Source organism: Hemibagrus wyckioides, linkage group LG02 (assembly GCF_019097595.1).
Source record: "Hemibagrus wyckioides isolate EC202008001 linkage group LG02, SWU_Hwy_1.0, whole genome shotgun sequence".
Lineage (NCBI taxonomy): Eukaryota > Metazoa > Chordata > Actinopteri > Siluriformes > Bagridae > Hemibagrus > Hemibagrus wyckioides.
Genome location: NC_080711.1, coordinates 15260273 through 15286914, shown reverse-complemented (window position 1 = coordinate 15286914; position 26642 = coordinate 15260273). Strand labels below are relative to the sequence as shown.

The 26642-nt window shown below is 38.2% G+C and overlaps 1 protein-coding gene across 2 annotated transcripts in view; it reads left to right on the top strand.

Moving 5' to 3' along the window:
* The window catches only part of prkcab (protein kinase C, alpha, b), a 144648-nt gene that overhangs the window by 53205 nt on the left and 64801 nt on the right, over nucleotides 1–26642 (top strand). For both annotated transcript variants that reach the window (XM_058418431.1, XM_058418421.1), the window contains exon 3: nucleotides 2135–2217. In XM_058418431.1, the coding sequence (XP_058274414.1) occupies nucleotides 2135–2217 (83 nt within the window). The remainder of the gene's footprint in view (nucleotides 1–2134; nucleotides 2218–26642) is intronic.

The following is a 26642-nucleotide window of genomic DNA, read 5'->3' as shown; positions in this document are numbered from 1 at the left end:
TATATTGGCCAATTACTCACATTCTGTTTGATGTGTGTGGCTCACTTATTACAGTGGAGCTGTAGGCTGTTGATTGAACTCACTGTGTGTGTGTGTGTGTGTGTGTGTGTCATTGTCATTGTCTGGTAGCTGTAGAGAGATTTCCAAAGCTCCTACTGATGCATGCTATTTGCATTGGTAAAAAGGCATTACTGGGGATACCAAACTAAAACAGTCTACTTTCAAAGGTTCTGCAAGCGTTACTTATGACTGCAGACCTCACAACTTTTACACATTTTGTTTAGAAACTCTACACTTTAACGTCAGAGTACACCACTGAAAACTCTTATTTTTGAAAAATAAATAGAGCATTTAGATCATTTAAACGATATATAGAATCTGGATGATATCTCTCATATTAACTGACTTTATTTGAATGAAATGATATCTATTACCTTATCTGAGCCTCCTGGTGCTCCAGTGGCAGGATCCTGCGCTCTCATTGCAGAGGCCCAGGTTCGATTCCTGGGCAGGACACTAACCCAGCCACTGAAGAGTTAACTCTCAGTGCCGGTATCAAAGCCCGGATTAAATGGGAGGGTTGCGTCAGGAAGGGCATTCGGCGTAAAACCTGTGCCAAATGAAAACAAGCAGACCAAATGATCCGCTGTGGCGACCCCAGCTGAATGAGCAACAACATATCTATTGCCTTATCTATAGCTCATTTATGACTTGATGTGATTTTTAATTTTTAAATAAATTTAGAGCCAGGGTGTCCAATCTTTTTGCCACAGTCGTAATACAAGAGCAGCAGTGAGTACTAGAACACAAGAACTTAAAGTACTCACCAAACTCACAAATACTTACAAATATCACAAATAAGAAAGAATATACTGCATATATTCATATATATGTATATGTATATGTGTGTATATATATATATATATATATATATATATATATATATATATATATATATATATATATATATATATATATATATATGAATCTATGTCTATGAATCTATGAATATACATAATGAAAGCTCTCACATTATTTACAAACTGAAACTGTACAGATTAACTGTATGATAATAGGTTGGTGGTTTAAAACTGTAGATTAGAGTATTATGTATGTGTATAATGAACAGATTGTTATTGTGTATAAAATATATGTGCAGTGGTCATCATTAAGTATTAAATAGTATTAAATAAATAGGCAGTGCTAGAGTTAATAATAATAAAAATAATAATAATAAAAAATTGTGCAATATGCAGTCCTGTTTAATCACGTCGTCTTGATTTCCTAAAAGGTGTGTCTTCTGCTTTTGGTTGGAATGAAAACTTGAAGCCACACTGGAAGTTTCTGGATAAGACTGCACACCCGTGCCTAAGATACACAGTATTTATTGGTGTGTGGCTGTGCTGAAGTGAATTTTCTCCAAAGGATAAAATCTGATGGAAACTGAGGTGGATTTTTATTGAAGAGGCATTGAGTGCATAACCACATAGCTGGTTACTCGAATACCTTGATAATAGATGAGTGTAAAGATATTGTATGCAGATCATCAGATAATTAAACAGGATATTAGCAGTGGCAAACTAGTCAAGAATGATCTAGTTGTTCTGTTTGCATCCAAATCAACATCCAAAGTTAAAGTGTTGCTCAGTAATTGCTAGAACAGTGAATCTGCATACTGTACATGGTGTGTGTGTGTGTCTGTGTGTGTGTGTGTGTGTGTGTGAGAGAGAGAGAGAGAGAGAGAGAGAGAGAGAGAGAGAGAGCGAGCATGTGAGCATCTTGCAATTGCAGTAGACAAAATACAAGATGACAGAACTATCTCTGGAGCTGTCATTAGCTACTCTTTTGCAGAACCGTGCAAAACCGTGAATCTAATTTATCTTTCCCTTTTCCATCTACTGAGGCATCTGGATGTGTTTCGGCCTATTTATGAGCACAAGAAGAAAGACAACCAGTTTGTATCATGCAGAGAAGTGGATGATGAGCAGAGGGATGAATCTCCACCTAACATTACAGACTGAATTCTTCTTGTGCATGAGATTGTTCTTGTGTATGCAGAATGTTATTGAAAATTCAATATGAACCAGTATGGCAAAAACATCTTATATAACTTCTTTGTTGTTTTTTTTTGCAGTGTGCTGTTTTGTGGTGCACAAAAGGTGCCATGAGTTCGTCTCATTCTCCTGTCCAGGGGCTGACAAGGGGCCAGACACAGATGTAAGTAAAAGTCACAGAAAGTTAAATGATGGATGCTTGAAGTCAAAGGCAATGAGATCATGTAAATTAGTGTATATTTTGACTTGTCTTGTTGAATAAGGTTAAAGATTTGCACTATGCAGATGGCCTTCTGATTCAGGCCTGCGGGGCTTAGGGTTGCACTTGCTCATATGACACAAATGAATGACTCATTACATTTGGCTTAATGTCTTTTGGCTTATTAAACCTTTCAGGAGGGCTCTTGACTGACTCTTGAATCATTCACCCTTGTCTCTTTCTTGGGGTGGAAGCATGGTATTCCTCTCATCTGTCGATCAGGTTACTGACATTGGTTGTATTTCTATACAGAAAAGTCATGCCAGAAATGGTGTCCAACCATGTTTCACTGCTTCATGGCTCTGTCTGAACACTGTGGTGGAAAATCTTTTTAATCAAAAATCTATACTATCAAACACAAGGGGTTTAAGGTCAGACGTTACTGAAAAAGCAACAAAGCCGAGATATCTGTTGGTCATCTGAATCAATACAGCCAGGCTTTTATACAGTTCTAATACTATTTTTTTTTGTCTTTGAATCACATCTCAACCACCTCCACAATTAATTCATCATTCTCTGTTCTTGTTTAAAATTGTTTCATGAATGTCTTAATCATACCTTGTTACATGTTTAACTGGTGATATTTTTTATCTTTAATATTTTACACTGTAAGCATAAGCAACATTGTAAATGTCAAAATCTTCACGTTTCACTCGCACACAAGGTGCATACAAGGACACTCTGAGTCCTTCATGATTCTGGCATCTTCTTGCTTGTTTTAAAACCTTGACACCTGCGTGCTCATTTTTAGGCCTTGATGTTAGTCACCTACATGGTCATTTTGAGGCCTTGATGATTAAGAAAATTCTTGACAAGTCCTGAATGAATACACGCAAGTTCTGATTATGCTAACTATGAGGTTAAATAACCTTATAATAAATATTCAGGAAAAATATTCTATACCACTATTTACAGAAATAAAAACAGATCAGATTCCAAGGTAGAAGTGTGAAGTGTCTAACTCTGATTATCTCCTCATCATGGCACCTGTTAGTGGGTGGGATATATTAGGCAGCAAGTGAACATTTTGTCCTTAAAGTTGATGTGTTAGAAGCAGGAAAAATGGGCAAGTGTAAGGATTTGAGCGAGTTTGACGAAGGGCCAAATTGTGATAGCTAGACGACTGGATCAGAGCATCTCCAAAACTGCAGCTCTTGTGGGGTGTTCCCGGTCTGCAGTGGTCAGTATCTATCAAAAGTGGTCCAAGGAAGGAACAGTGGTGAACCGGCGACAGGGTCATGGACGGCCAAGTCTCACTGATGCATGTAGAGAGCGAAGACTGGCCTGTGTGATCTGATCCGAACAGACGAGCTGTTGCTCAAATTGCTGAAGAAGTTAATTCTAGTTCTGATAGAAAGGTGTCAGAATACACAGTGCATGACTGGTCAGGGCTGTACATTTCTACATTTCTTGATTAAAGAAGCAACCAGAGCTGAACAATATTTTCATTGTCTGAAAACACTGTTTATCAGTTGTGTACAGGAGCAAAAGTGGTCTGTCGTGAAATTTGTGTAGTGTTACACCCTTAATGTGTATTGATCTATACTGCAAACTTCAAAGCCAAAGCATTTACTATTAAATTTGTTTGATAAGATAGGACATTGCAGCTTAGAGATTGGCATTGTATAATATGATGGTAAAGATAATTTATTCCTTTCCTTAAGGCTGGATGGACTTTACAGTGTTTACACTGAAATGCTGTGCATTTTTGCATTTGTGTCAGATTCTGCACTAACACATTCTTAGCTGCAAGCTGATTAGTCATGTACAAACACAAACAAACACGCCAATTAAGTCTGTGTTTATTAGCATTCATACAGGCATCGTGCTGCCATTCACTGTGCTCCCGGAGTTTTTAGCTAAACGAGTTCCAGTGATCCGGCTTAGAAAAGCATGGATGTCCAGAGTAAGGCTATATTTGTACAGCTAGTCTCAGAAAATAAAATGTTTCACTTATCATCTTCATAAAATTGGCCTGAACTCAACAGAATCAATAGAAATTAAAAGCTTTCCACAAATTAAAAGCTACATATCCAGTGAAAGCAAGTTACACTGATCAGGCATAACATTATGAGCACTGACAGGATGTGAATAACACTGATGATCTCCTCACCATGGCACCTGTTAGTGGGTGGGATATATTAGGCAGCAAGTGAACATTTTGTCCTCAAAGTTGATGTGTTAGAAACAGGAGAAATGGGCAAGCGTAAGGATTTGGCCAACTTGTGATGGCTAGACGACTGTATCAGAGCATCTGCAAAACTGCAGCTCTTGTGGGGTGTTCCCGGTCTGCAGTGATCTATCAAAAGTGGTCCAAGGAAGGAACAGTGGCCAAGGCTCATTGATGCACGTGGGGAGCGAAGGCTGGCCCGTGTGATCCAATCCAACAGACGAGCTACTGTTGCTCAAATTGCTGAAGAAGTTAATGCTGGTTCTGACAGAAAGGTGTCAGAATACACAGTGCATGACGGGTCAGGGCTGTTTTAGTAGCAAAAGGGGGACCAAGACAATATTAAGCAGGTGGTCATAATGTTATGACTGATCACTATATCTCAAGTAAAAATGATGTAATCTGTGTGCTCCCATAAGTTACAACATCAGGTGTGTTTATGTCCGAGAGCTCAGGCAAAACGGATTTTGCCCTAGTTCTTGACTTGGAATTCTGAGCACTACACTGCACTTTTCAATGCTTATGAGAAATAATGAGTTATTTCTGACTTCCAACTTTAATAGACTGCAAAGACTGCCTCAGTTTTGCCTGCTGACTTGTCTGCTCGATGAGAGGTTAGCAACGTCTGATTCATTCGAATGTTGTAAGTGTTGTGGCAGAATTCAGTCGCTTGGTGTGTGGTTGGTTTGGCATGACAGAATGCTGAAAAAAAAGTGATAAACCAGAGCCAGCACTTCTTCCCGTAAGCTATTGTGGATCTGTGTGGAATTAATTTGGTGTTTTCACCATTTTCTTGTTCTTGGCATCTATTTTTTTGATTATCATAGCTCCTTGTCTTTCGGAGAGGAAGTTGATGACTCTTGAAGTCGATAAACCCCTCCGTATGTTTTTTTGCTCAGTACGCTAGTGTTTGATTCAGTGCTGTGTCATGGTGTCATCACCCTGAAAATCATCACACCTCCAGATCCAAACCACATGACTTCACTCCAGATTTCATTCTCTCTCACTCTCACTTCTTCTCCTCCCCTACTTCTCTCTCTCTCTCTCTTTCTCTCTCTGAATAGTGTCTCGATATTCCAGTGTTTTTAACACTCTTTTCACACTCGTCTAAATAGCTCATCACTTCTCATCCACTGTCTCTTTCTCTCCTATATGGTAATAAAAATGAACTGTATTGAGTCTCGAGTCCAAATTATACAGGGTTTATTGTACTATAACCCCATCACAGAGTAATGTATTTCTGTAGGAAGGGTTTTATTATTCCATCAACATTTCATCAGTGTGTCATCAGCTCTAGGCAGAGTGGGAAAGAGTACAGAACACACTGACTTGAGTCCAAGTTCTTCATGAGAAATGTAGTGATCAAATAAGACTGAATAGAGTGCTGCAGGAATGAGTCCTAAAATCCGGATATTCCAGTTAAATAACCGGAATAAGCTCTTACAATCCGTTCTAACTTCAACTTTTTATTCGTTTAAATTCAGCTAAAAAAGAGCACAGTGATTCCTTATCAGCAAGCACATTTTTTAAATAAAGAGCTGTCGAAAGCTTAGTGGGTGTGATGTTGAGGTCATGTGACCATGGTGTAGTTTTAGTGTTACTTCTGATGATTGTACTTAGGCTTCAAAAAATAATAAATTGTGTTATGTTTATTTGTGAAGATTATCTGGATAAGCAAAAGTGTCCCTGGTGGACTAAAAGCAGGATCCTGTGCTCTCAGTGCCGTAGCCTGGGTTCAATTCCCGGGCAGAGAATCAACCATGCTGCTCTAGGGTTAACTCTCAGTGCCAGTCCCAAGCCCGAGTAAAATGAGAAGGTTGCAGCATTAAGGGCATCCACTGTAAAACCTGTGCCAAAATCAATGTGTGGATATGCTGTGGCGACCCTGAACAAGGAGCAGCTAAAGAACAGCAACATCTCAATCAACAAAGCATTCAAAAATCATTAGCTTTTGTTGGTTACAGAGATTATTTTCTGCAATGATCCAGAAGCCAATGCAAATATCCTATGTAAAGCGTATGTAAACTGTATGGCTGCATACAAAGAACTGACCCAAGCCAAGCATTCAATGTCAAGGGTCCTCACAGGAAGTCGTGCCACCAAGCTAGGGCTAAAAATAGAATGGACCACCCACCAATCTGTCAACAAAAAACGTGCAAAAAAATCATGTAGCTTTTGAACGCATGCCAAAGGCAATGTTGGTATGGTGGGTTGACTCTTTTTAAAAAGCTTTTGCTGACTAAAAAAAATAGTAAAATTTGTAAACCCGCTTCGGTTGGCTTTGCTTGGCTTTCCACTGAACAGCTCCTGGACATACTTGCAACTTAGCCATTGTTCGATTTAGTTTGTTTGTATACCCAAAATGCATTGTATAATGATACAAGTTTCTTGCAAAATTTCCATTCTTATGGCGGAAATTTGTAAAGAGGGCATTTGTATGCTGTATTGCTATTCTATTCTATCCTTTTTTTCAGGAGAACCAGGGTGATGCTAACTTCTGGGTTGTCCTATAAATCCCTGCAGCACTCTAGAAGTCATTTGGTGAAAAGCTATTTGAGTTATTACTTAACAGAAATAGCTTAATATATCAGATCCGAATTATTGGCTCCTGAAATTTAGACCTTCAGCTGAAAACTGATTTATTTAAAATCATGAAATTATTTAAAATTGCCAAATAAATGGATTGGATTTTTCAGGGAATAAATGCATGAGCATTGCATTCTCTTTCTCTCTCTAAATAAATGCAGCCCTGGTTCTAGAATTAGCTGAAATTGTAAGTAAGTAGATAGGAAATGCAAAAAGCAGATTGTGCATCAGTGATTCCTCTCAACTTTTATCTTTTCTTATCTTTTCCTTTTGACATACCTGGACAAATCACTCTGTTGTAGATGTTGCAAATGTCTCAGCAAACTGTTTTATGATATAATTATATATACTACATTCTCCCTGCTAGAGGTTTCACCCCAAATTCTCACCATTCTTTCCTGTACACCCTGTGATAGGCAAATGTGAGCTCTGTTATCCTGTTCTGTATAAGCTTGAATTAGCATGCTGACCTCGCCAAAATAGCTAGCAAAAAAAAAAAAAAAAACTGGAAAAGGTCAACCTCATTACATCATTGCATTCCTATGTGATCTCTTTGCATTCACTGCTTCTAGTGTGAGAATCCCCATGAGAAGCCACTGCTGCTCTGTTTGTGCTGAATTTCCTAAAAATCCTCCTGACGAATCATCTTCACTGTACCATGAGAGTCCTAATGAAGCAGTTGATGTTCCATGTGCCACTGAGATGTTCACTAACTGCCGATCATTTTTATTTTATTTATTTATTTTTTTTAGCCAGATGGATTTTTCATAGTGCGCTTTGGGTTTTGTGTGAGACAAGAACGAATGACCTGCCATCTTTCCAGCAATTTTCTATCCATTCTCTCTCCGTCTCTCAGACACCTTAGTGCATTGATTACATCGAGGCTGCAGTTTATCGGGTGTTTAGTGTACAGTGTTGTTATATTTCTATGATCCTTCACTGTTATATAGTAAAAAGGCGTCTCTATATTCGTTACATCTTACTGTATAGGATGGAGGTGTATATGGTTTAATCATTTGTGACTGTTGACTCTACAGCAATACATGAAACACATCTTACAAATAAAGCATAATAAAAATTGAACTGGCAGAGAGCCTAATTCAGTGAACGGACACAGGATGTAAAAGTCATGTTTCTGACCTGTACATATCTGAATTCTGATCGTCTTAGCCAGTTAAAAACAAGGAGTCACAGCTGTATGCCAAATCAGCTCTTGACCACATTACCCATCAGCCCCTGCATGACACACGACATTGTCGCATGTCACACTCACACTTGCTCCCCTAATCGGAACATATATTTAAGTTTCAGATTCTATGCAACTCATTGTTGTGCTTCTCTTGATATTGTGTGTTGTTTTCCTGTCAAAGCCTTAGCCTCATAGTCTGTTCGGTTTGGTTTGTAATAATTTGCATCGTTGCCTCTACAAATCCCTGACTCTGTGGTCTCTTTGAGTGTAACAATATGGCAGAGCTGATATTTAGCTAATTAGTATTGATACTAGACTTTTGTTTTGCTAATGTGTTATTTTACTGTAATACATCAGAGTATCAACAGTTAGTCTAGGTGAGGTGTATCACGCTCAAATTAGACACACATTTTTATGAGTCCTTGAAGCACGTAATTGAAATCTAATTGAAAAAGAAGAGCTAACAGAAACTATTAAGGTGTATGCACTCCTGGATAACAGATTATTTGCTTAATCACATTAAACTGGAAACTTTGATGAGAAACACATTAGCCAGCTGGGATGGTGCATTTTTCTTGTTTATGTACAGAGATATCGAGGTGAAATTTGGTGAAGTAGCTTAATGGAGTTTCCTGCAATTGAAACGTAGATCACGATCGGCTTTATAATAGAAGGTTCTAAATTGATTTTAGATGTGAGTATGACTTACATCAAGCACAGCACACAGACCACGTTCAGTCCACGGCAATTTGGGAAAACTACCCTTCTAATATTATAAAAAGTGGACAATAATGCAGCAGATCTAGTTGTTTAATTGAAGCCTTTGCACATTCTGCACAGTGGTGGTCACATCACAATCGCTCTGCTGTGAATTCTGGATAGTATAAAAATGTTTTAGTATAGTTAAAGCCTCTTGTGGGACATTTAACTGTTGTTTTTTCAAAATTCATGCAGGCCTAATGATACAAGGCTGCATGCCAGATTAGGCCCATGGCACGTCTGGGTTAAATGTAGAAGAATGTGTTTTTTTTTGTTTGTTTTTTATTTAGTTCTCAATCTCAGGAGACAGCAATTAAAATAAAATTCAGTGTCAGTAAAGTCTTCATTTTAATATTTACTTTTTAAAAATATACTGTATCTTATTTTGTGTCCCTCTTTGTTGATAAATTGTAATTTCCTTGACTTTTTGTCAGTGTGTAACACTTGTAACACTTATATTTACAGAAATACAATTTACCAAATGACACTTACATGTACAGTAAGCCAGTTAATCATCACTACAGTTAGAGACTGTAATATTATGTGCAATATAAACTAATGATGCATAACATTTTGAGCACTGACAGATGATGTGAATAACACTGGTTATCTCCTCATCATGGTCCCTGTTAGTGGGTGGGATATATTAGGCAGCAAGTGAACATTTTGTCCTCATAGTTGATGTGTTAGAAGCAGGAAAAATGGGCAAGCGTAAGGATTTGAGTGAGTTTGACAAGGGCCAAATTGTGATGGCTAGACGACTGGATCAGAGCATCTCCAAAACTGCAGCTCTTGTGGGGTGTTCCCGGTCTGCAGTGGTCAGTATCTATCAAAAGTGGTCCAAGGAAGGAACAGTGGTGAACCGGCGACAGGGTCATAGACGGCCAAGGCTCATTGATGCATGTGGGGAGCGAAGACTGACCCGTGTGATTCGATCCAAAAGATGAGCTACTGTTGCTCAGATTGCTGAAGAAGTTAATACATTTTATTGCGTATGATTTGAGCATGATAACCTGCCTGTTTATTGATATATGATTTGTTTTTTATTTGTAGCAAAATTCAGTTTTTATTCCTCTCTGCTTGTTAGTATTGTATTGGTACCTATTAGAATGCAATGGTATAATGCTTTTAGTGCTAACTGCTAACTGCTTACTTACTACTTATATCACTGATATACTACTAGTATCACTGAGATCCTGTACTTATTTTACTGGAAATGGTTTATTACAGGCCAACAATAATTGTGTCTTTACTATTATGACAAAAAAATCCAGCTCTAGAAAATTATTATTAAGATATGAATGGTAATAAGAAACTCATAAACAGGTTCTCTACCTTCTCTTCATCTTTGTGCTATTCCAGAAAATAAAAGTATATTGCCTTTTTTGTACCGTTTTCACACGGTTTTGTAGGTAGCATGCATCCACAGATAGAGGGCATGCTTTTATTAGTCTGTTTACAGCACCTGGAATTACGTCACCCCCGCAAACCATCAAAAGGACTTCACCAGCCTTTGTTCAGTCTCTGTGCTGGTTGGACCGTAAAAGGAAAGAACTCAAAATCAATCAGTGGTGCACAGTTGCATCACGCATGTTCTTGTCTTTCATTTTGTATATGCAAGCTTACTTTTACTTTAACAGATATGTGAATCGGCTGCTTTCAGCTTTATAGGACAGCCAGGCCTCTGAGAGTTAAGAAGCTGAGGAAATGAATCCAAGGATGGATCAACCTCCAAATTGCATGAATGCACAAACCCGCTGCACACCGTTCACACACCTACAGCTGCATTCATGCAATTTGCAGGTTGATCCGTCCGTGGACTCAGCACCCAACAAATTAAACTACATGAGAACTAACTCAATATGCATCTGTGTTCATTCAGAGCACACAATCACGCTTCACAGACTCGAGCCTCATTCCTCTCATGCTCAAACTCCAATTAAGGCAGAAAAAGATATTGTTCACTAATTTTGTTTTTTTTTTCTTTCTAAGTTTAACTGTGTTGAATAATTGGAAGCTGCAAACTGTTCGTTAAAATCAGCCTGCTTTTAAACAAAGGCAATTCTCACTCTGCCACATATCTCCTTTCTTCTTACTCAGTGCTTCCTAACCAGGTCACCAAGTCAGTGATCTCCCTTTATGTTGAGAACAAAAAAGATCCAAATTACATACAGTAGCATTATTTCTCGTAACGTTTCTTTTTCTATCATTGGCCATCCACCATGCTCAAATCTTTTAAAATCCCTGACATATTTGTTTCCTATTGTTTCACATACCAGGAGACTCGGCCATTTATCTCATGCGGTTTGTGGTCATTGATTTTTATGAACTCAGATCAAATGTGCACATGGGAATATGAGCGCTAAAGTACACACACAAACACACACGTTACTTTCTTCTCTCTCACACACACTCTCTTCTTTGTCCCTATTTTAAAATAGACTCATAGTTAATAGTTAATTGGTGTCTATTATTTTATATTTTAATATATGGAACATCTTATTGCATTGCTGTGGTTATTACTTTTTATTGCAAGAGGACAAACTGCCCTGTATAAACAGAACCATGTCTCCTACAATAGTACACTGTGTTTATACTATGGATTATGATAAAATTTTGGTTAATTTTCAAGAATTGTGTTTAAATTAAACCCTGTAGAATTAGAATGAAATATGTGTAAATGAACAGAGAAATGGATGTGAGCTTTATTGATATTTTGTTGGAAAAATAGTCTAGCTGAAAATGTTCTGCAATCAGGAAACTTATAGCACAGTAAAAAAAAAAAAAGTCTTCAGTTAATACCAACAGGGTTCAGTTTCAGCTGAAACGACAAATCAATTTGCAGTGTCAGTCACTCTGTACAGCACTTGATTGACACTTCACTCCAGACAGGGAGACACCTATAGAGTAACTCTCTGCTTACCCTGATGGATCTACCTACCTCAGATTACTGGGTCCCTTTGACAAAGTCATCCAAGCTACAGTTCCACCACCAGCCTCCAGTTTTTTTGAGGCTCAATGCCATCAATCTCAGACTCTCAGACAGTAAATTAGGTAGACCCGGTCATTCAAAACAAAGAGTTCTATTCAGCTTATTTTCCTATGTGGAAAAAGGAGACCAGATTTTAGTAATTAAGTCGTTTCTGAACATTTTAATTTTTTTTTTATGTCTTGTGAAGTCCACTGGTATCCGTATCCTCCCATATGTGGATGACTGCCTCCTTTATGTACCCATCAAGGAACAGACCATCCGGAACACATTCACCCTCCACTCTCACAATGTGCTGCTCAGGACACACGGTTCATCAGCATTCACTGAGAATGCTAGCAACCCCATCAACCCAATGTGTGGTGAATGTTATTACACTTGCCTGGCTGCCATGTGCAGTGTAACCCTCTGTTGGATGCTTAAAGCGATAATGGGACTTTCCTAACAGAAGGGCAGAACTTTCCTAACAGAAGGTGTCCATTTGGGGGTGATGCCCCTGCAGAGAAAGATAATCAGCAGGGATCTTGCAGACTTCAAGGAGGGTGACTCTGCGAACCTTTTATTGCTGTTTCTTTTATGTGGCCTACATCATGACCCTACAGCAACATACACTTTCCTAAACAATCATGGCTCTGTGAACTCTGGGTAACTTCCAGAGTTCCTTGTCATGTTCTGATGATGTTTAAATTCTGGGGATCTTGATATGTAAGTATACAGCATAAGGTGGTATGCAGGTGTTACACACTCTTGGTGGTTATCTGGGGTCCATTGAACCAGAGTTACGTACGTAAATAGCTTTTATGCTAAAAAAGCATGGTTATTGTGGCAAAAAAGAACAATTTTGACCATGTTTCAGTGCTTGGTTAAGGTAGCATCAAGTGGTCTCTCCCGAAATGGGCAAGTGCCACACCTTATCAAGCACCCATGCCTTGCAAGTAGCCCCAACTTGGCATGGTATAGTTTAGGGTGGTGGTAGCTCAAGTGGTTACAGCTCTGGGTTGTTCATCAGGGTTCAAGCCCCAGCACTGCCAAGCTGCCACTGTTGGGCCCTTGAACAAGGCCCCCAACACCCCACCCCTGCTCTAAGGGCACTGCACCATGGCTGATCCTGCGCTCTGATCCCAACCCTCCAAGGATGGGATATGTGACGAAGGGAATTTCACTGTGCAGTAATGTATACATGACAAATAAAGATTACTTAACATTATTGTGACAAATGATACAAACATCTTTTATGCAATGCTTCTTTCATACTTTTGGACAACAGTTCAAGCTATAGAGGTGCTGCAGTCATCAGCATGACTAAGAAAATTTGAGAGGGCAGCTGTTTGGCGATGCTTGCTTACTTTCAAAAAGAATTTAGCTGTAATGAGAAGCATCACAGCTGGAAAAAGCATCACAGCTGGAACTGAAAGATAAGCCCTGCACCTCTGCTGTACTTTTCCAGGATATGGGATATATTATCTTTTATTAACCTCGTTAGATGGATAAGAATGTGCTTTTTTTCTATTCCACAGTAGTTGTTGTCTTCTTAATGCTCATTAATCTCCTTGCTTTCATCAGTTACAGTTTATGAAAAGCTATGAATAAGGATACCATCTTTTCCAATTAGCAAAGGATAAAATGCCAAAAAGCACTGGAGAGGAAACAAAAATACAGCACAGTCAAGTGTGTTGTTTTTAATCCTCTTTTGGGAAAAGGGACTTAAGCTATTTTTGTTAAAGCCATTAAATGATGTTTTCAATGGATCAAGATGTTTTAGATCAAATAAACTCCCTTAAGGCCTCTATACAAGCATGGTGATGTTTACTAACCCACTGTTCCACAAATTTAATCCTTAATATTTCATATCATTTTTTAAAAAAACGTTCATGCAGTGATAAATGGTCATTTTTTACTTTATTTGAGGTAAATTGGAATAGTGGAATAGTGTCCCCACTATGGGCCCCAAGCACCATAATACATGCCTAATGAAAATAATCACCACTTCTTAATGTCTGTTCATATTTAATATGCATTCAAAATTGATTTCGTGATTATGGGTCTTCCTTTCTCAATCACTGTCTTAATTTATATTTCATAGGCTGGATAATTATTAAGGCATGTGCAAGCCAGGAATGTGTACTTTGGTCCCTAGAAGAAAATATCCTGTTGCAGTTCCAGTTAGACTGTCAAAGCATTAGTATAGAAAGCAGTCAGTCACTGTTGCCATGCAACTAGGACCATCACAAGTTCACCAAAGCCACTTTGTTATAAGGGCCCTGAGCATGATGGCCATTGGTCTTCTCAGCACCTGACAGGGCATGTCTAGAACTTCTTCCCTACAACGTTCCTGCCAGGTTGCTCAACATAATCTGTTAAACAGAAAATATTAACACTTATAGGTAGGCATGAAGTATTAATATCTGGAGTGGAACAAGTTTTCTGCAATATGTTTCTTCCACAAGTTGCCTGGCTGTTTGAAAGCTCACCATCTGTTCTCATTGCTTCTATTCTAGGGAGAATATGTAAGCTGAGAGAGTACAAGGACCTAATAGACTTAAAGCAGCACAGATGTACTCTCATGTACTGAGAACAGGATTTGAGAAACTCAACAATGTTTGTCTGAATTACTTAGATCTAACAAACCTATACAAGTGCCTATTATTTAACACCTTAGACTACTTATCCAGGAACTTAGGGATAATGAATCTTTTAATCGTTTAGAATTTTTATTTAATATTCATTATTCATTCATTATTCAGACCATCCTGTTATCCTATTATTACATTTAAGGCTTATCTGTTTAAGACCAAAAGTTGAGATTCATTGCCATACTTAGCGATCCCTCTGAAAGTATTGGAACAGCATGATTTTTTTTCCTATTCATTGAAGATATTTGAGATTATTTGAAGATATTGAAGATATTTGAACCCACCCAGTTTTCAAGTGATCAAGTGATGAAAAATATAGGACCATGTGATTGACAGGTGTTTCTTGTTGCCAAGGTGTGCCCTGTTGGATTGACGATGAACTGAATGTCTAATCTCATATTTTCAGCCCTGGGGTTTGCCTGTGAAGACTGCATTTGTTATGAAAATTTTTATGAAGATTAGAGAACTGTCAATGAGAGAAATGTAAGCCATTTTAAAAATTGACTAGAGCCATTGTACAAGCAATGGGCAAAGCAATACTGGCATACTAACAACCAGCCATCAAACAACTGTGAAGTTAAATGCTAAAACAGTCAGTCTTTACTAACAACCTCCACAGGGCAGAGGTGAAGTATATATATATATACCACTTGAAGAAGTATAGTTGCACAAGTAGTACAACGATGAGCCACAAACGTTCTGTAACCAAGATGAACCTCTACCAAAGTGAATAAAAGACCAAAGTACTGAGAAAAAATGACCTGTTAATGATCTAATACATCATACCAGCTCATTGCTCAAACATCGATCATGTCATGGCTTGTCACTTATGATGGTAGCAGCAGAATTAATTCTATAATCTACCAAAAACATGTCTGTCAATTTTTAGAGAAATGCATCCAAACTAATTGGGAGGAAATTCATCATTCAGCAAGACAATGACACAAAACACCCTGCCAATACAACAAAGGACTTTATCAGGTGAAAAAGTTGAAGGTTTTAGACTGACCAAGTCAATCTCCAGACCTTAACCCAATTGAGCAGCATTTCACCTCCCGAAGAAAAGACTGAAAAGAGAAACCCCATATCCCCCAACCCCTGCATGCCCACCTGAAACAAACAACAACTAAGTTAAGCTGAAGTACAAGCCTGAACAAGCATCAGAAAAGAAGAATGCAACAGTTTTGTGCTGTTAGTAGGTCATTAAATAATGTGTGTGCCCCCCCCCCCCCGATCAGTTCCTATACTTTTGCTCACCTAAAAGTCTGCCACCAAGAAAGAAAAAAAAGAGAATTGGCTGTTCTAATACTTTAGGAGGGGACTATAGACTGTATATTTGTATTTATTAAGATTATGAGCACATTTATCTAAAATTTATAAAAGACACTGAGTACAGATTAGAGCTTTTAGTTGGTATGTGCACTCTAGTTATACAGGTGATGACTTTTTTTTTTTTTAAAGTAGCTATTGGTCTCCATTTAACTTTAATAGGATTCAAATGGGGTTGTTTAGGCCCTTTGTGAAAAAAAAGGCCAGAACTAAAGTGCTGTATATTTAACATCTTGTAGCAGAAGGCTGAAGTGACATGTGGTCATGCGTCTTACTATCCTTGTGAGAACTGCCATAATTATTAATGCAGTTCATTGATGCTATACTTAAATCTAACCTCAACTTTAACCCTAGTAAACTGAAAACTTTGCCTCATTTAATTTGCCTCATCCTCCTGGGGATCAGCCACAGTGAAATCTGACAGATATTCCGATGCTTGTGGGATCCTATCAAAGAAAAACATGCTCACTCACACACACACAGTTTAGAGCCACAATTTAGAGTCACCAGTCCACCTACTTGTATGCTTTTGGAAGGTAGAAGAAACCCACACAAACACAGGGTGAGGACACAAAAACTCACAGACAGTGAACAAAGATCACGATTGACCTCAGGACCCTGGAGTTATGAGGTGTCCACACTACCCACTGCATCACCATGCCTCCTATCAGCAAGAGGATCACATTAAATTCTAAGGAAATATTGATGTTCCTTTGTCGTTGTTAGGCTAGGCTTTAGGTTCATTCATGTTTACACAAGATGAGAGAACAAGATGAGTGTATCTGTGTGTATTCTGATACAGATTTTTCTATTTTGTCAGGAATAAATCTATATCTTGCTATTTGTCTCTTAATAAAGGTATGGCTATTCTATCTGTAACACAAGCTAAAAAGATTGATCTGCTAATTCAGGGTAGGGATTTTCCAGAGTCATCACTGATACACTTTGGCATCTTTTCTGGTGCTAAGAAACACATTTGAACATAAACATTAGAATTCACTGATAAGATTGCAAATGTACAAATCATATCCATCACAAATGTAGCCTTGCCTGCTGGTGTTGCTCTCTGTGCTGAAGGAGAGAAAGCTGAGATGGCAGGAAAGTCGCTTCCCACCGTGAGCTCCTGCGTGGGTGGTGTGGGCTTCACATGGGCAACACTCAATCTAACACATCTAACACACACACACACACACACACACAAACACACACACTCTCTCTCTCTCTCTCTCTCTCTCTCTCTCTCTGTCCAATAAAAGCCCTTCCAAGTGAATAACCCTACAACAGCTAGGAGTGTTACAGAAAAATGTCACTGTGTTCCAGATTTGTCGAGGATTTTCTCTTCACACTGCAGCCAACGAACATGCAGTACTTACACTGCGGGAGCCACGCTGACATACTCCCCGTATCATCACACGCTCTTCTCTTGTCATTTGTTTATACTTTTATTTTACACTTTATATTATAATAAATAATCATATTCATGTACGTACCCAGTACAAATACACAAGTTATTATTTCCAACTAATCCTTGATGTTAATGTCAGCTCAGACTGAAACTGAAACAATACAAGCTTAGAGACAGAAAGCAACCTTTTCCTAGACTGACATTTAAATGCCATCGTCTTTATTTTTATTTTTTTTAAGTCAGAGTCCTTATTCAATATTCTAGACACTGCAAGTGTTTGGGGTAAATGATTTTTAAAGTGTTCCCTTTGGATTATTACCGCAGAAAGTTTTGCAAAGCACACCTGCTGACACAAAGTTCTTGATTGAAAGCTTGAAAGTTTTGTAATTCCTCTTTGTGTGTGTGTGTGTGTGTGAAAGAAAAAGAGACAGAGAGAAAGAAAGCGTCTGCAATTATGTCTTGCCTGATTAGCAGAGAGACTCCTCAGTCACAAGTGGAGAAATATAACGAGTGCTGATGCTTTCAGACAGCTTTAGTTCATGATTCAATTAAGCAGTTAACATCCTGCTATGCTCATGTACTAAAATGCTGAACAGGCTCCGCCGACCTCGATTTTGGATTAAGATGGCAGGATTTTGAAACCACTTTGAAAGTGGGTTGATCACAGAAAAGTTTACTGTAACATAATTTGAATTGAAATAGGAATGATGAATGATATATATATGATAAATTGTCCCAGTGCATTTTGAAATATCACTGATTATTGAGGACAATAATTAACTTAAATAAGTAACTATTATTCATAAGTAATGTAAATAAACTAATTATTTTGCGTATTATTTTATGTAGTTTATTATATATTATATTCTATATTATTTTCTTAAATAATTACTTTAACTAGAGCTCAAGAAACAGGGTGTGAAAGACACAGAATATACATATATAATATAGAAGCACTAGATTAGATTATATAAGATTACATATTAGATTGCATATATTAGATTATATTAGATTAGGTTTGACTTTATTGTCATTGAGCAGAGTACAACACCACCAAAATACATTAACCAAAAGTTAAAAAAGTACAATGCAAATAGATTATAAGACCTGAAAAGCATGAGGTGTGTAAATAAGTAAATATTTCAAAGATTCTACTTTGCAAATGAAAATTGTATATAATCGTTGCATATGGAGGGACACGGTGGCTCGGTGGCTAGCATGTTTGCCACAAACCTCCAGGGTTGGGTGTTTGATTCCTCCCTGTCCTCCAGTTCTGTAGGCTGATTGCCATCTCTAAGTTGTCTGTAGTGTGTGTGTGTGTGTGTGTGTGTGTGATTGTGCCCTGAGATAGACTGGCATTCTGTCCAGGGTGTACCCTGACTTGTGCCCCAAGTCTCTTGGGATATGCTTCAGGTTACCCACAGCCCAGTAGGATAAGCAGCGTAGAGAATGAATGGATGGATTGTTGCATATAATTAGAAAGCAATGCAAGATGCAAACATGTTAGTACCCCACTGTAGATATGTTCATTATTAATTGTCTGTGCAGTATGTATAGGCATAGGCCAAACTTTTTATTTAATTGAACTTGCTTCTTTTCCCTCTTTGCTATTGGAAACATAGCAGCTTCCAAAGCCAATGAAAATCCTCACAATCTCTTCTGCACATAATTTCAACGACTTCAAGTGTTGGAGCTAATACATGAGGAGTGGAAATGCTCACGTTACCCAAATAATAGGAGCAGATGCATGCATGGAGCAAGGAGCAAGGGGCCGGCTGCCCAGCCAACAGACCTGCACACCACATGACTCCCCAATCCTTCCAAACTATCGTTCACTAGTTCACCACCCCTCATCCCACATGCAGTCTTCCGCTCCCACCCATCGTCTAGAAATACAGCGTAATTAATAAGTCACTCACGCCTGCACTTTGCTCTTTTCACACAAAATCTTCTTCCGTTTCATTTCAAAGTCTTCTGTTTCATTTTGCCTGCATGGAGCTCCAATGGGAATCACTTTCAGCTACTCCAACAGAGATGTTCTGCTTATTTTAGTACAATTTTCTAAATTCATTCATATCGTATACAGAGAGAAATTCAATCAAAAAATCCTCCTCTGTGTATGACTGTCTCTTTTCTTTCTTTTTTTCACAGTTTTTTTTTTGTAGATCCAGTCACCGGTGACATTTTCCCAAGTTGGTACTGCTAAGAAATTCAGTAAAAAGCAGAAATACACAATGCCTCCCATCACCTAGGGGAGTATTAATGATGAGATTCAATAAATTATTCCCATCATTAGAAATGGCACTTATCTGATATCTAGTATTGTGTATCTAGGAAAATTTAAAAAAAAAATCAGATGGATCAGATATGAGGAAAAAAAAGTTTACTTGGATATCGGATCTTGTAAGAAAATACTGATCATATTTAGAAAAGTGGGTTTGGTTTGGATTTGTTAGGACTGATGTATACTTTATATATCTTATATTTCTAAGTGATCTGAAAATATAAGCTTCTATAGCTTAGTAGTTTTTAGGAAAATCAGTGGGTATGGGGATCAGTTCATACTCGAGGCTTCACTATCAGTATTGGTATTCGTATTAGTATTAGAAAAGAAAAAAAGTCTACATTAATAAACATATGTGAAAAATGCATTATACTGTACATAAGAGACTGGCACAATAATCCAGACACATGACTAACATGTTAAACATCACTGTTTTTAATATGACTCTAGATAATGTTGCATGTTAGATGTAAAAATATCTCTAGACTGTTCTCTGGCCCTGTTGATGGACGAACGCTAAAGTGCTTTAAATTAGAGACTAATTGATTGAAAACATCTTATTAGGAATGGATGCATAAATTAGGCATATGAGAGTGTATGTCTAGGGTTCCTGAGAGCAAGCACACAATTGTAATTTGCAGAACAACAGCAAGACTTACATCAATGTTTTGCTTCAACGAGTTTTTTGCTACAAATAACCAAATTTTGTCATATTATATAAACCACCTCAGCATGATCACTTATTCATATGTTTTCCATTATATTGACTGATGCTAGTCATTACTAAGTGTATCTCGTATGAGGAAATTTTCTGAATAACTAAGCAGTGATGCATCACTCGAGCAGACTCGTTGTCGCTGCATGTAAATAACACTTTGTCATGCGTCAGTCGTGTCCGTTCTGCTCGTCACACTCGTTTCTCAGGAAGTTCATTAACCCTTGCTGTGAAAGACGTTTGCTGGGACAACATAAGCACCTCACCTCCTCTGGTTTCCTCTGAGCTCAGGAGGCAAAGAGTAATCCTCATTTACACATTGCTATGACTAATCATACCCTGGTTCATTTTCCAAACAGCCGGGTCATGTCACAGCCAGCGCCCCGAGATCCTGCAGTGCTGCTGAGAATTTGATGCTTCCTGATGACATGATCTGTTCGAGATTGAATTCATAATTGTAATTGAATATCTTTTGTTAGAATTTACCCTTATATCGCAGCAGTAGCGTATACTCAAAGCTGAATGGTTAATAAATTATCTATAACGAAGGCTCGAACAAGAGTGCCGGCTAACCCTAACCCTGTTATCATTTCTATAGCAACAACTCATTCACAGGGACTTTTATGACAAGCGATCTACATAATCTAAGACTTATAATGGATTCAGCAATGAAACCTGTATAATCATAAATACTGTAAAAGCTCGCTGATATGTATTTAACATTCACAGAAGGAGTCTCAGGTGTCAGATCTTCACAGTCAGGATGTTTTCTGACACAGCATCAGGATGACGGACTTTCTACATACTGTAATAAGGTTCATCTTCTGTTCTATGAATTTCTGGAGAAAGAAAAAACAGTGTGATGAGGGAATTACTGTTTATAGCTGTATAAACATATAATGTAAGTGTGTACTATATATGTTTATGCAGATCCACATTACCTGTAACTCTGATTAAAATAAAAACATTTATAAAAAAGATAACTTTATAAAAAAGTTTTGATTTTCTTTAATGTGTAAAAGTGCAATCACTGCCAAATTGCTGTGGGACTAAAGGAATGAAACCTAATGGATCATGAACCAGGAACTAGTTCAAACTCTGCTATTTCCAGTTCCAACATAATATCCACTCTGCACAATTGTTTTGCTGACTCAGCACTTTGTGTATCACTGGCTTATTGTGTTGTTGTTGTTGCTGTTTTTTTTTTTATAGACAACATATTGTAGCACTCTTTTCTAAGCCTCGGTATGTCCATATTAATCTCCTGGTCAGTGAGTTTGCACCATAGCACTTAACAGTATATAGTGGTCATTCTGTCAGGCTTTACTGAAGTATTGATGAAGAGATTCAGCACTGGAACAGAGTTTGTCCCACACCATTAATTTTACTGGATTTTCTGGAGACAAAATCACTTTATATGGGATGATTATAGAGTTTAACATGAAAAATGCAGATTACTGCAGAATAGAAAGCTCTCTCAGTCTTAGCTCTAGTCCTAGCCTGGGGTAAACCAAGTATTTATTTATTTATTTATTTTTTTTAACTTTGTTACCCAGTAATATTTTTTCTCATATACTCTACAGTTTTTTAATCCAACTGCCTTTCGCTTGATGTTTCTGGCTTGATAACATCAGGCAGTTTATATAACCGCATTCTTTTGTAGTAAATTCTCCACCAGTCAGACTCACACTGTCCAGTTTGATCAGGTTCAAGATCCCTAGTTGCTTTACTGTCATGACCTGAAATGTGATACTTTCTTTCTTGAACTTTTTTTTCAATCAGATCTTTGGCCTGGGTTGGGAATTGATGTCTGGGAGTCTTGATGATTACAGGATGTAATTACATCTTAAATCCTTGGTGGAGCTTCCCAAATGCTCACACAAATCAGCTGCTGCTGCTGCCTGATTACATCCTCCTAGAAATAACTCTCTCTCTCTCTCTCTCTCTCTCTCTCTCCCTTTTCTCAGACACACACACGTTTACGTTACACACTTTTTATCTCTGTCTTCATCCCTTGGCTTCTTCTGTACTTGAGACTTACACATTAGGTGTGTAGCTGGGATTTCTTTCTTTCTTTCTTTCTTTCTTTCTTTCTTTCTTTCTTTCTTTCTTTCTTTCTTTCTTTCTTTCTTTCTTGCTCAGGTTTGGGACTGAAATGACACTTATTAGTTTGCTTTTAGATGTACATAGCTCAAGTGGTTAAGGCAGCACTGCCAAGCTGACACTGTTGGGCCCCTGAGCAAGGCCTTTGACCCTCTTCTCTCTAGGGGTGCTGTATCATGACTAACCCTGCACTCTGACTCCAACAAAGCAGGGTAATAATATGTTTTCCCTATGCTTTGGGGATTTCCCTCTGGTTTTCTCCCCTAGTGCAAAGACATGCATTGTAGGCAGTTTGGCATCACTAAGTTCTTAATCTGGGTGAGTGTGTGATTGTGTGTATCTTATTTCGCCCTTTAGATTGGCATCTCTTCGAGGGTGTCCCTCATCTTGTGCCCTGTTCCTTGAGTCCACTGGTAAAGGCTTCAAATTCTTCACAATTTGGAGGTGAAGGCAGATACAAGCGCAGATATTTATTTCCAAGGTGTAAAAGGAATTAACAAACTGTGATGCAAAATATAACACTAGGAACAACAAACACAATGTGCTAGACAAAAGCTAGACAACAGCTAGGGAATCGTCTGTGTGGTCATGACAGCAACCCTGTGTAGGATGTGAGGCACAGAAAGTGTTATGTTCTAATGTCATAATACAGGGTGGTGCAGCAGATAGTGTTGTCACCTCACAGCTCCTGGGTTTGACCCTGAGCTTGTGTTACTGAATGTGTTTCATGAGTTCTCACTGTGGGTTCCTTCAGGTTCACCACTTTCCGCTCACTGTCAATAAAAACCCATGCAGGTACACAGATTGTGTGTGGGGGTGTGCGTGCATGTGTGTGTGTGTGTGTGTGTGTATGTGTGAATTCTGAGATCACTTCTCCCACCTTGCAGTAATAAAAAGGCATTCAGTTATGAATGCCACTTGACTCATACAGTATACTGTTGAATGCTCTGTTAATCCTTATGTTACTAAAGGATCCAAAAGGATGTGTTTTTTATTTTTTATTTTTTAGTGGTGTTTTATGCTTACACCAGCCAAATTGGGATGGTGCCAATACTAATGCAACTAATGAGATGTAGCTCTCTGTGTGTGTGTGTGTGTGTGTGTGTGTGAATAAGAACAAACACACACACACACACACATACACATACACATACACACACAGAGAAAGGACTCTATAACAACTAACATGTTATAGAACCCCAACACTTATGATGTTATAAGAGCACATGACAAATATATGGTTTTATAAAAAGGTCATGGTCATCGCTGACAGTTCGAGCAGGATTGCAAATTACTCTGTTATCTCTACCCATCCTTCTCCACTGCTGTATGTTTGCTGTGTGCTGTTTCTTAAGGCGTGACGGTAACAAATGCACCTACTGTACAACCCACTTTCCTGCACAGTGTGCTTCTCCAGAGGGGAAAGACAGCCTATGTTATTTTTTGCATGGCAGCTCCACAGGCTGTTTCGTAGAGTGCCTACTTGTCTCGCTGCCTAACAGCCCGAACAAAGCATTGCGTCGCATCTCGGCTCATCTCCCGCCCCTCTGCTGATTTCTGAAAGCACATCTGCAGCATTAGCGCTCAGTATGTTGTCTCTTCTTTTTTCATCACCTCCAAACACCTTCCAAGGGAGAGGAAGAAAGAGAGAGACAGAGAGAGACAGAGAGAGACAGAGAGAGACAGAGAGAGACAGAGAGAGACAGAGAGAGAGAGAGAGAGACAGAAAGAGAGAGAGTGAGTGAGAGAGAGAAAGTGATGGTTTGATGTCATGCAGGTGGTTTTATTTAGCTCTGGGCTGCTGGGGGGGCTCCTCGAGCTGTCCTCTCTGCTTACCTGCAGTGGGAAAATAAAACCCTCACTTATACGTCCACCTGGACTGTCTGTCTTTCAGGGTGACAAGCATGACGACAGCAAGAGACACAGAGATCAGTCAGAGCATTAGAGCTCATTAGTGAATGGAAATGGTGTTTAGAAATCCTTCGGGGTTCATCCACTGTATAAGCACAGAGGAGCTGTTTACATGGAGCTGATTAAGACTTTGGATTTGTTGTATTTGTTGTTGTAGCACATTTAGACGACTGAATTTTGGCTGTGTTACAGATAATTAGTACTTATGTATAATTATACATGCGTAAAGATTGGGATGTTTTGAAGTGTATGTTTACTCAGGTTAAAAAATGATGCTAGCATTTTGTATTGCAGTTCCTTTGGCTTAATATATGCGTTAGTTAACAATAACGAAGTGAACACAGCACTGTTTGATATTATGAATTATGAGGGAAAAAGAGGCAAAAAGTCAGAGGCAGAGATCAGAAAAGAAGCTAAAAATTTCTCGAAAGAAAATGCATAAAAGATTTTGCCATGATTATATTAAATGCCAACTGGGTGTGTGATTATGTACAAATGTAGATGATTGTGATATAATATACTGATCATGTGGTGTACTTTGCAGCTTCTAGAAGTGCAAGTGTCATGTACTGAATTGTAGTATAGCAGGGTTCGCCAACTGGCGGACTCTGGTCCGAAATCCGGAACGCAAGATGTGTCCATCCGGACCGCAGATCCTTTTCACATAATGAAATAAATATATGCCAAACGCTATTTTACTAATAAAATCAAATTTATATCAGGCACATCAAGGTCAGCTCAATAGAGCCACGGGTTGCTACTACAGTTACTATGCTTACTGTTTCTGTGTTAAGACATGCAGTTCTGCGTGCAGTGAAGAGAGCAGAGAGTGGTGTGAAAACAATGGCATTCTCAAAAATAAGGAAAGTTGACGCTGAAAACCGAGTTTTTCAAGACGAATGACCGTGCCGGAGGCTGTTTTTCCTAGACTTAGGAAAGTGGCACTACACACCTTGAGCATGTTTGGTTCAACATATAGCTGTGAGTCAGCATTCTCAACACTTAACATTATCAAAAGTAAATACAGGTCAAGAATGACCAATGAAAATTTACATTCCAGTTTGAGGATTGCACTGACCCCAATCCCTCCAAGATTCAAGGTGATAGCTGGTAAGACCAGAGCCAGTTTCTCCCACTGAAGTTCTCAATCAGAAAATGTATGCAAATTAACATGAATGCAATGTGATATAAGTAGTTTTATCCTTCCACCTTTAAGTTCAACTCAGTTCAGCCTAACAAGCAATTTTATTTAATTTCTACTGAGTTTTTATGGACTTAAAGAAACAGTACAAATTAACAGTAAAGGGTTTATTGTACTGTTTAATTTTTCCAACACTGGCACTTTATTTTTGCCTGTTTGTTTTTCTGCGTTATATTACCTATGATCTTTTACCAGTGCAATGTGAAGCACAGAAAAGAGCAGTGTTCAGTATTAGATACATTTAGTTAAGTAGAGACAATACATGTAAAGATAAAATTTGTTTTGTTTGAACCAGTGAGGTTTGCATCATTAATTCTGATTGTTAATCCCAGTTCAGCAAAAAATCACTTTATTTTTCCTTTTATCTATTATATTGTGTCCAATAAAAATGTTGTTTACACTCATTTGTTTAGTCTGGCAAAAAGTATCAGTTCACGTTTTAAGGTATATAATTGTCCGGACCTCAGCTGGCAAGGAGGGTCCATTTACTGGACCTCAAGCAATTTTAGTTGAAGACCCCTGTAGTATAGGGTTACAGTATTTACTGAGACATGACAAATTTATACATCACCCATAATGACATCTTAAACCCAAGAAACAATAGATGTTATATTGTCATGTTTGCAAGTTTAAAAAAATCATCGTCTTTTATCTCTGTATCAGAATGAAGTTTTTACATCCTCTCCAAGTGGAAACATCTCTACTGTTATATCATACACATACTCATTTGTACGCCTGATATACACTAAATGATACGTTAGTTCTGGTGTTAATATTTCAAAACAGTTACAAAGTAAGCAAGAGAGACGTTATACTGAATATCAGCAGCATTCTCATGTCTACATCCCAATCACACCCAATCACAAGCAATATTGCTTATACATACTTCAAATAGGAAGAAAAACATGTATTTCTTCTGATATATATATATATATATATATATATATATATATATATATATATATACATGTTTGTTGAAGTGATACTGTCGCACTGGAAAGTTAATGTTATGTGGATAAAGATGAAGCATCTAAATACAGCATGTTTGAGTGAGT